General features: G+C 45.9%; 1 protein-coding gene across 1 annotated transcript; it reads left to right on the top strand.

The window, feature by feature from the left end:
* The first annotated feature begins 574 nt into the window (after window positions 1–574).
* LOC144120259 (uncharacterized) lies at window positions 575–1,828 on the top strand. The gene is made up of 2 exons (XM_077652657.1): window positions 575–581; window positions 666–1,828. The coding sequence occupies exons 1-2, from the start codon at window positions 575–577 to the stop codon at window positions 1,781–1,783; spliced, it is 1,125 nt and encodes a 374-aa protein (XP_077508783.1). The 3' UTR covers window positions 1,784–1,828.
* Window positions 1,829–11,558: the final 9,730 nt, after the last annotated feature.

Raw genomic sequence — 11,558 nt, 5'->3', positions numbered from 1 at the left:
CTGACCAAGATTATGTCGCGACGACCGCTGACATCTGGTCTACACCTCACCGGAGCTTTATGGGGGTCACAGTTTATTGGGTAAGTAAGCAATTTTTATACAGTGAAAAATAGTGCTGTTGAGAAAGCCTGCGCTAAAGCATACATTCTTCTTATCGTTCTTTAGATTGATCGCAACTCTCTCTCACGGCGATCATTGGCATTAGCCTGAAGAAGGTTTGCTGGACGTCACACCTACGACAAAATCGGCGAATTACTTGAAGACATCAGACAAGACTTCGACATTTCACATGACAAAATTGTAGCCACCGTCACCGACAACGCCAGCAACTTTGTGAAAGCTTTTAAGGAGTTTGGCTTACGCTCCGAAATCATCGATGAGGGTAAGTGGTACAAAACAAATCATTTGCTTATACCCGCCAGTGTATTTTCTACTGTGACGCCAAGGCGGGTGATTTCCTTTTTACGAATTCGGTGGCTAAAATATAAAAAGTAAACGTCAGAAAATGGGCCCAATGTTATAAAATGTGGTTTCTAGCAAAGCAGAACACTTTCTATTTTGATTTAGCTGTGTTATGAGTGGTGAACCATTTTTTTCTAAAGCGTGTGATAATTATGAAAGTTGTTAGGAAAATGTTTTCAATGAAAGCACCTTCTTTCTGGCAGATGGAGACGCAGACGACTTGTCCTTCGAGTCGGTGACAGAACCCGATCTTGGCCTCGAAGATGGCGAAATCAGATTGCCTCTTCATGTCCGGTGTGCTTGTCACACACTAAGTCTTGTGGCAGTTTCCGACGTTAAAGTAGCTTTGTCGACAGTGTCATTTGAGCGCATTCAGTCATCTGCCACGATAAAATGTTCGGCACTTTGGAACTGCGCCCGAAGGCCCAAGTCGTCCGAGATAATCGTGAGCGCCTTAGGGCATTCTTTACAAACACCGTGTGTGACGCGATGGAATTCTTTATACGACAGCATCAAAGACCTTCTTCGATCTAAGGACAAGCTTCGAGACCTATGCAACACTCTTAAGCTGCAAGTATTCCAAGAAAGGGACTTCGCTTTTCTGCTTGAGTACTGCGATGTCTTGCAGCCCATCGCCTCTGCTTTGACACGCCTCCAAGCTGAAGCTGACTGCTTCTTCGGAGAACTGCTCCCAACTCTTCTTCAAGTGGAATCAAAGCTTCACGAGAAAGCTGCTGCAGACTATGTTTATTGCAAGCCACTTTTGGATGCAGTTAGGAATGAATTCACCCGCAGGTTCGACCATCTTTTGAAGATGAAACCGAGTGCAAAAGAGGCAACAGTTGCTGCTGTTCTGCACCCCTATTTCAAGTTGCGGTGGTTGCCAGCAGAAATGGAAGACTTCCGCCGTCATGCTCAGAAGCTTACAGAAGAAGCTGTTGTCGACTATGTCAGCACAGCACAAGCTGCGCATTCTTCCGCACGCGAGGCAGTAGGATCATCGGCGCCAGGAGCATCAAATGCGTCAGCTGACGCATTCTTTTCAGTTGAAGACACAAGCGGTATAACCAGCCGTAGCTCTCAGGAGGCGTTAGTGAAGCTTGAGTTTCTCAATTATTTACAAGATCCTCGAGTTGATGTGGCTATGCTTCATTCTTATCCACTGATAAGAGGCGCCTTCGTCAAGTATAATACTGCGACGTGCTCGTCTGCTCCTGTAGAGAGGCTTTTTTCATATGCCTCCCTTATAGCGCGCCCACATCGCGGGGCTCTTTCGGGCCGGCGGTTCGAGCAAATGCTGTTACTTAAGACCTTCAAGTAAACGTAATGAATACTTTTTGCCTAATAAAAACATTCAGCCATTTTACTTGTTGCTTTCATTCTAGCTTTTCAAGAATAGTTTTCAGCTTCAGAAGTTTGTTATCGCAGTACTGGCAAACTAACTGTTCGGTTCCCAAGCGCACGGAGCGTGCATCATTTATTTTGATCAAAGGCACAGGCCATCAGGTAAGTACTCTATAGTATCGAACCGAAAACAGAAAACGTTTCAGGTTTATTCATATAGCCAAGTGCTCACAGGAACTTTGAGGAACTTTGGGTTAAATGATTTTTTGCTAGGCTGCTTACGGAAGCGATCGCTTCAACATATATATATATATATATATATATATATATATATATATATATATATATATATATATATATATATATATATATATATATATATATATATATATATATATATATATGGCTTTAGTCCAAATTAAAGTTCTAACAAGGCCAACTGCGCAGAGAGCGGAGCTTCAACAGATCCATGCGGTCAGGTTCGTTTATAAGTCCTTTCAAGGAACGTGCTCTATAGAAATGCATTTAAGGTTGCAGAAACCACTCGTACATTTCCTAAATTCGCCAGTTATATTACCGGCATTATTAGGCAGTGATTTCAGTTTTGTAAACTTCGTTAGTCGTAATATAACCTGTATTATATTTGATATTTTAGTGATGTATCGAAGTATCGACGATACAGTATCGAGTATCTGTATCGAAAATCTATTTCCGTACTGTACCTTGTATCGGTATCGGAGATACAATTTTCAAAGGTATCGAGTATCGTATCGAAGATACTATTTTCAAGTACCCTTCCCAGCCCTGCTCCCACTGTTCCGCATTGGGCTCTTTTAACTTGTGGAAGCAGAAGTTGTTCTTGCATTCCCATGTGATGCGGTATAACGTGGGGGTTGCCCCGCACCACGTGCATGTGTCCGCGTATTGGTTCCGATACATTTTGTGGAGTGTGTGTAAGTTGTGGAAGGTTCCTGTCTGCAGTCTTCGCCAGCCGACTGCTTCGTGTTGTGTTAAGAGTGGGTGTGGCGGGGGATACGTTATTCTCCTGCCTCTGTGATAATTGAGTATCTCCGCGAACGTTGGCTCCACCGTCATGGTGGGTTCTGAGTCCGTGATGTATCCGCTCGGTTAGTAAGCTCGCGAGCTAAATAATCGGCCCTCTGGTTCCCCTTCACTCCGGCGTGTCCCGGTACCCAGAAAATCTTATGTTGTATTTGTGTGCTCGGGGTCCCTGCTTGGAGGATTATGTGCAGCGCCCCTTTGCTGACACTACCTGCGGTGTACTGTCTGCATGCCGTTTTTGAGTCCGTGAGAATTGTGAGCGACTCGTTTTTACGGTACCCTCCCGGTACCGCTAGAGCTACGGCGACTTCTTCCACCTCGGATACTCTACAGCCTCTCAGTGTTGCGCATGTGATCATGTCACCTTTGTGGTTCACCACCACTGACGCAACTCTGTGTTCTTTGGAGTTTCTGTTCCACGGATGTAGGGCCGCATCCGTATATACAAAGTTTTTGTCATTCGCAAGGTGCTTTTCTACATATTCTGTCCTTGCGGCTCGCCTTGCCGCGTGCAAGTTTGGGTCCATGTTCCTAGGTAGGGGGCATACCCTGATGGTTTGCCGAATGTAATCGGGGATGCTCGCTTCCCTATCCTCTGTTTCTTTACTGATGTATCCCAACCTTAGGAGGAGCGCTCGGTCGGTGGTCGACTGCTGGAGCCTATACAGCTTTGCACCGAGTTGCGCTCCTTTCAGTTCTTCGAAGGTGTTGTGGATTCCCAGCTTTATCAGTTTTTCGTTCGACGTATTCCTTGGCAGGTTCGGAGCCGTCTTGAATGCCTTTCTGATGAGTGTGTCTGCTTGTTCTTTTTCATGTTGTGTCATGTTATGGTAGGGAAGCGAGTATGTTATGCGGCTGACCACTAGGCTCTAGACCTGCTTGAGTGTGTCGCTTTCCTTCATGCCATGCCTTCTCTGCGATACCCTGGTAATCATTCTGCTGACTTGCTGCGTTGATTGTTGGAGGAGGCTTAGGGTGTGGCTGCACCTTCTGCCGCATTGGATCCACATTCTTATGACCCTTATCATGCTGCGTTCTAGGAGAACTTGCCCTTCTAGCCGTATTTCGATCTTCTCCTTGGATAGCTTTTTGCCGACGCCCAGGACCTCCGATTTTTCTGTAGAACATGCGAGTCCTCTCTGACATATCGTTCGACGCATATCGCCGTTTGCTGGATTAGTTATTCTTTCTGGCCTAGCTATTCGTGGTTGACCCAAATCGTGATATCATCTGCATACATAGCATGCTAGATTCCCTCGATTCGGCTCAGCTCGCGGGCTAGTCCGATCATGGCTATGTTGAAGAGGACCGATGAGAGTACGGGTCCCTGCGGGGTGCCTTTGTTTGGCGTTTGAAAGAGATCGCTCCGCAGGCCTCCCAGTCCCACCGTTGCCAAGCGGTTCGACAGGAATGCCCTTACTTAGTCGGGTACTATTTTGCCGCAGTGGGTGATTGTTAGTACCTCCATGATGGCGCTGTGGCTGACGTTATCGAACGCGCCCTTGATGTCTAGAGCCATTATGATGTTCTCTCCGGTCTTTGGGATGGTGTCGATTACCTCCTCCTTGATTTGCAGGAGGATATCCTGCGTCGACAGGTTCGTTCTGAAGCCGAACATGCTTAGCGGGTACAGATCTTCGTCTTCGAGGTACTGCTGTATTCTATTCGTGATTACCCTTTCGTTGAGCTTGGCCAGGCACGACGTTAGTGAGATGGACCGCAGGTTTTCTATTTCAGGCTTCTTGTCGGGTTTGGGTCTCATTACCACCTCCGCGTGTTCCCATGCTTTGGGCACCGTTCCCGCTAGCTAATGCGCGTTGAGGTAGTCTGTGAGTTGAACTACCGCTTCGTCGCTGAGGTTGCGAATTAGGGAGATTTTAATCTTGTCTGCTCCGCCTTCCGTGTATTTAGTCACGGCCCTGATCGCTGCGTATAGTTCTTCCTTCGTTATTGGTCTGTCGAGGTGCGGGTGTTCCTTCCCTTTATACTCTTCTTTATATCCCTGTGGCTTGTCAGCGCCGTAGCACTCCTTTTTGACCGCCGCGAGTACCTCTTCGTCCGTTCCATCGAATTGGTGAATTAATCTTTGTATGGCTTTGCCGCTTTCTGCTTTTGTCTTGGTTGTGTCCATGAGGGCCTTGAGTATGCGCCATGTTTTGACAGTGCTGGGCCTGCCGTTCAGCGAGCTGCTGAATTTCTCCCATCCTTGCCTGGCCAGCTGTGTCGTGTACTCCTCCGCTTTTTGTGTAATCTCCGGGATCTTCTTTTGCAGCTTCCTGTTTAGTTTCTGCCGCTTCCACATTTTCGTGAGCTCGCGTCTTGCCTCCCATAGCCTGAGTAGCCGTGGGTCCTCTTCCGGTGTAGGTTTTGTTCTGTCAATTTCCTGTGTATGTTGCTCCTGTATTTGTCTGAGTTGCGTGCTGCAATCCCCTATTGATGTAAATTTGCCCTGTAGCTGTCTGCCATTGCTTCGGAAGGCGTCCCAGTCCGTGATGTGGGCTTTTCCTATGTCCTTTTTATGTTTTCTGCCTGGAGCGTTACTTTTAGCACGTAGTGGTTGCTTCCTAGGTTTTCCGGCAGGTTCTCCCACTCGGCCTGCCGGGCTCCCCTAACAAAGGTTAGGTCTGGACAGGTGTCGGGGCTAACGCTGTTGCCTAGTCGCGTTAGCTGATTTTCTTCCGCTAGCAGGGTGTAGTTTGTATTTTCAGCGGCAACGCATAATAGTTGCCCCTTTTTCTCGCCGTACTGGTAGCCCCAGCTAGGGTCCCTCGCATTGAAGTCCCCGCCTATGAGGAGTGTGTTTGACTTTGCTAACATCTCCCTTCGATCGCGGTGAATAATGGTTAAGCCTGCTGTATTCGGCTTCTGGAAAGCGGCATTGTCATCCAATGAGTCTACGTGGCACTGGGAATATTTGTCAAGCAGACGATTGATGTGGTTGCCACATGTATGCCAGCCTACGGCACGATTTCACAGTTGTGAGTGACTTTTGGTGATTTCAACAGGAAACAGGACACTCTTTGTCAGTGTATGAAAGAAAAGTTTGACTTTAATTTGGGATTTGGCTTCGGACCCTCGCTTCCAGACTACACAATGGGGAACTACTACAGAGCTTGTATGCCAAAGAGGTTCTGCCAAATCGAAATATTGTATCGAGAAAATTGAGACCACTGCATGCTACTTCACAGATCATCGGGCAGTCTCCGTCTTTGTCAAGCAAAATGAATAAAAGATGTCTATACCCAATGTATCTCATTGCTAATCATACAGTGACCACAACAAGCTCAGCCAGGGAAACGTACCTCTCGGGACGTATGGCCTGGCATTACTGAGCTAAGCCGCTGCCAATTTTTTTTTAAGAGGGAAGGAATGACAGGTGGCGCTCAGGCAAAAAGACGTTGACGCTAGTGGCGCTCGGACTGTAGGACGTTGAAGCTCGCCCTCTCCCCTCCTGAAGGACGTGCTGTCAAACTGCCAAGCTGTCTTTCTTGTCACCAACACCATGGCAATATACTACTCCGCTTTGCTATCCTTTTACAATGGATTTTCAAGGGCGTAATCTATATCTTCAACACAGCCAATATTTCGGAACATCTGAATTTAATACATCCGGGGTCGAGTTGTATAAAAACCATACTGATCACATGCAACTTCCCAAGCAGCACAGGTGATCGGCTCAATATTTGAAATGTATTGTAAAGGCTGGTCCTGCAAACGAGCAATGTGAAACCATTCATTCCATTATTGGGCTAATTACCTGTGCTCCTTGGGTTGTGACTTTTTTCGTGTGGGCGTGAAGAGCCTTGGGCGGTAGACTAGCGGTTCTCCTGTTACCGTGTCATTTTTGTCGCATTAGTTGATGTCTCTTTCGGTCACTAGTTTTCATCCATTGACGGAAAATTTATCAGATTCCCCCCTCCACACATCTTTCTGTGCACATCGCAGAACACAAGAAGTAAATCGTAGCCTGCGTTCCAGTGTACAATACATGTAATGCTTAGCTGTACGGGCAAACCAACACCATTAGATTTAGCTACTGGGCTAGTTGGTAATGTTTCGGTGTTGAGTATTGTATTTCATAGGAGTATATGCTTGGGCTTGTTGGTTCATAACTTCAAGGTGAAAAACGTAGCGCAAAGAAACGAGGACACAGAAAGACGGACAACACACGGCGCTTCAAAAAGCGCCGTGTGTTGTCCGTCTTTCTGTGTCCTCGTTTCTTTGCGCTACGTTTTTCACCTTGGAGTATTGTATTTGTACTGTAGCGCTATGTTCGTACTCCTTATTAGCATCTTTGGCATTCTGCAGTTCCGCTAAAAAACATGAACTTCAATCTAAACATCAGCGCTTGTTTGGGGTGCCTTGTCGTCTCAAAATAACTGCGACTTGCGGATATTCTTATTCTGAGATCAAGAAGCGTCGCGTCCAAGACCTTAATTTCGTTGGCTAACTTCAACAAAATTTCTTGTTAGGAATTGAAGGACGAGTTCTGTCCACAGAGATACTGAAGAAACAGCGCTGAAGCATTTGCCGTTGAGTCAAGAAATACGTTTACAGAAATCCCACTTGTGGCTTACCTGCAGAAATAAACTGGATATGAACGCGTGAAGCTTATGTCAATAACCATGGTTTAAAAAATATTATTTACTATCTCAAATAACATAAATGCTGAAAAAAGCTCAATGACAAAACGGAGGGTTTAAACAGAGAGCGCTTGGGCGGTGGAAAAACGTTAATGTCCCTACAGGTATTTTATGTGTTCCTCACGTTTTAGTGCGCTTCCCGTCATTTTGCGCCCACAGTTGAAAATGAACATGAGGGATCAATGGAACACGGTGGTAGACTCTACATGTAGTTCCGGGGCAGGAACCGGAAGCGGACATCCTTCAGCTTGCGCAGTGGCAGCTCTGGATCGTCGAAGTCATGTTGCAGTGGTTGGTCCAACACCACGTGGTACTTTTGCAGGACAATCGTGATGAGCAGGAAAATTTGCGTGATAGCGAACTCCCCCGCAGGACACGCTCTTCGGCCTGAACAAAATGACAAAAATTAGTACCAGGACTACACAGGAATTATGATCACCAATAAGACACGGGACGCGATGCTTTATTACAGACCTGAAGACAACGGTCATATTCACTAGAATCGATAGGTGAAATGATAACGGCCTCTCCCAGTCATCTATTTATTAGTAACCAAACCTACTCACACATACATCGCCCATCCTATCGCCTGAAACTTCAAAATCTGATCAGCGCCTTTGACTCTCTCTCTCTCGCCGCTATGCTGTGTTTACCTCAGCTTGAAATCAACTGCACTGAAGGGTTAGCCAATCAGAATTCCCTTCTGGTTAATAACCCTCTTTACCCTCTTCCTCTTTGTCTCTCTTTTAATTATCTTATAAATTTCTTTCTTCTTGGGTGAGCATTGGCGTAGTGCTACTGTTATATTATTCCCCATAAAGTGATATAAGTTGCCTGTGATTCATTACTTGAGAGAGTGGACCAGATTCATTCCAACCAGTTCATAATCTCCTATCTTACAACTGACATGATATGGAACTGATGACATTTCTTGCCCGAAATAAATTCTACTCTCTCACTACTTTTCTTACCTAACTTCTTCCAGTAAAGTGGTTTTCCTTCCTATACGACTGAAGATAACTGGTCTTTTTTTTCGCAATTTATTCCACCGTCCTGCTTCTGAGTGTTTATGGCCTCAGCCATGCGCTGAAATTCCTCCGTTGAGTCACAACAGCGCGGTTTCATAATGGAATCGAAGATTACTATAGTATTCTTTATTAATAAACTCGTATCTGCCCGTTTTTCTAGCCCAGCTTTCTGAATGCCTTTTGATACTTATGTTTTGTCAGTTTTGACACTCGCCAGACTCCCTTCCTGTTTGGTACTTTGTCACGCATCCTGTGACGAATATCCTCGATCTGCAGTGCTTCTATGTATTATCTAGCACGTGTACGTGCGCGGCCAGACCTATCTATAGAGAGCACAGGGAGTCGCAGACCTCTATCCGCGCGCTATACAACAACAAAGAAAGAAAGTAGCTGGCTCTTACATAGTTAGACGGTAGCCATCAGGAGCTTGTTCTTCTGGCCCTAGCACACCTAGCCATCTAGTTCCTATCCGAAACAGCAGTAATTTGTGGGCGCAGGGAGAACCCTAATTGTCCTTGCCCAATCACAGCCATGCAGCCATTCCTTGGATTCCGTAAGGACCCCTAGTAAGACTTAGCAAGTGGCGTAGGCATAGGCATTGAGACGGCGATCTTGACACCCTACTCTGATACCCGCCGCAAATATTTAGATGACGCGGGATTTTTGCTGGAATAGAAGATGCAGAACATAAACCACACCAGACGAAGAAAATTTTCACGGGGGCGGCTCTAAATGTTAGCCGTGAAAACTTCCACAGGTCTATACAACGAATGCATCACGAGAGATATATACCGTATAAGGGGACTTTTAATGACCGCGCAAAAAAGACTAATCTGAGCACATCGTGACGCAGAATGGAAGATTTAAAAATGCTCCACGTTCTGGCAAAATGTGTTGCACACCTGTGGGAAATTAGTTGTTTACTCTACTAGCGCAGCAACATCAATCAATTTCAAGCTGGGCAGCAGTGACGTCAGTGTTATACAGCTTACATGTGCATCGCTCTACGCTGCGTTCAACACTCGGACGTTGCTCATGCAATAACAGGGAAAACGCGCTGACTATATGTGAAACTCATGAATGCAGGTGGAATGCTTCATATTGTCTGTGCCAAAGAGGAGGCGGAAATACTTCGCTCTTCGTATTAACGGAAAAACGTCAGGCTTCAAAGAACAGCGATCAGCGAAGACTACTGAGCGCTGATGAATATATGTAGCTATGCAATAAACAATAAAACCTAATCAGAACGAAGATAAGGAATTAAGCGTGGAATATCTGCAGTAGCAGCGATGCAGCGATAGCGCAGTGGTAGAGCATCCGCCTCGCGTGCAAGAGAGCCGCGGCTTGAACCCCGGTGCCTCGCAATTCTCCACCAGGCTTGAAAAAAAAAAAACTCCACGTGTGGACGGAATTGCATAAGAAGGCCTGGGATGCGGCCTGATCTCGTTGACCGAAACTGTCAACGCACTTCCTCACCAGGACAAGATATGGCCACTATCTTCTATGAACAAACCAATTAACCCTCGGCCGTAAATCTTCAGCAGCTGCAGAGCAACTAACCAAGGCGGCGATCAGACCTGTGTCGCAGAGGAGGGTGCTAAGAATCTCTGGCTCCGGACAGGGCGCCATTAGAATCTGAAGCTGCCAATGTTTAACGCTAGAACCTTATCTACTAAGGCTAGCCTAGTATTGCTGTTCGACGAGCTAGCGGGAATTAAATTGGATGTCATAGGCTTAGTGAAGTTAGGCGGACAGGTGAGGCGCATCAAGCACTAAAGGAAGGGCACATACTGTGCTCTCTCGGTTTAGCGGATGGACGAGAACTAGGGGTGGGATTCTTCATTAATCAAGATACAGTATTAACAAAAGAGGGTGGCAACTACCATAATTAGGCCTAATAAGAGGTGCAAGCTGAAAATGGTGCAGGACTACGCGCCTATGTGCAGTCATGATGACCACTGTTGAAATCTATGAAGACGTGCAATCGGCAGTGAGCAAATTAAAATCACAGTACACTGTACTGATGGGAGACTTCAATGCGAAGGTTGGCAAGGAGCAGGCTGGCGGCCAGGCAGTGGGACTAAGGGTTAGGTTATAGGAATTCCTGGGGAGAGATATTAGTAGAGTTCGCAGATAGGAAACAATTTACGGATCCCGAATACCTTCTTCCGCAAACGAGAGAACAGGATGTGGACTTGGAAGAGTCCCAATGGTGAGACAGAAATGAAATCGACATCATACTATGCGCTCAACCTGGCATCGTTCAGAATGTGGACGTCCTCGGTAGGCTGCGCTGTAGCTACCACAGAATGGTAAGGTCTCGAATTTGCTTAGACTTGAGAGGAAACGCAAGAAGCTCTTGAAGGGGAAGTGAATTAACAAGTTTGCGGCCAAAGGGAAAATATAGAAATTCAGGATATAGCTGCAAAACATATATTCAAATTTAAGTGAGGAAGACTATCTTAATGTTCATACAATGAAATATAGTCTCACAGCTATCATTAGAAGTAGGCAATAGAAGTGCGCAATAGAAGTAGGCGGTAGGACGATTCGACAAGATACCGGGTCGGCGTTCCTTTTTTCTTCAGCCATGAAGCTATCTTAGGAGACGAAAGATCTGTTTAAGAAAAGTCAAAGTATAAGGGCGTTCAAGCTCACAGACAGATTAGAACAAGCAGAGGTAACGTAGTGAATCAACAAGCGCAAAGTAGCCGGCATAGAGAAGTTAAGTATAGAGAGAATCGAGCATGCTCGACAGAAGGGCAGTAGTCTAAAAGCGGTGAAGAGGAAATTAGGCATAGGTAACAGCGAGATGCATGCGTTAAAAGACCAGGAGGGCAATGTCATTAGAAAAAAAAGGATCTGATAGTTAATGTAGCCGCACAGTTCTACACAAATATATACAGTAGCCAATATAATCAGAAATTAATGATAGAGACAGTATAATGCGCAGAGCAATGCTTCATCCCGCCAGTTACGAAAGAGGCAGCAAACAAAGCCTTAGGAGCAACGCAAAGGG

The sequence above is a fragment of the Amblyomma americanum genome, chromosome 2 (genome assembly GCF_052857255.1).
Source record: "Amblyomma americanum isolate KBUSLIRL-KWMA chromosome 2, ASM5285725v1, whole genome shotgun sequence".
Taxonomy (NCBI): Eukaryota; Metazoa; Arthropoda; class Arachnida; order Ixodida; family Ixodidae; genus Amblyomma; species Amblyomma americanum.
This window is presented reverse-complemented; position numbering and strand designations above follow the sequence as displayed.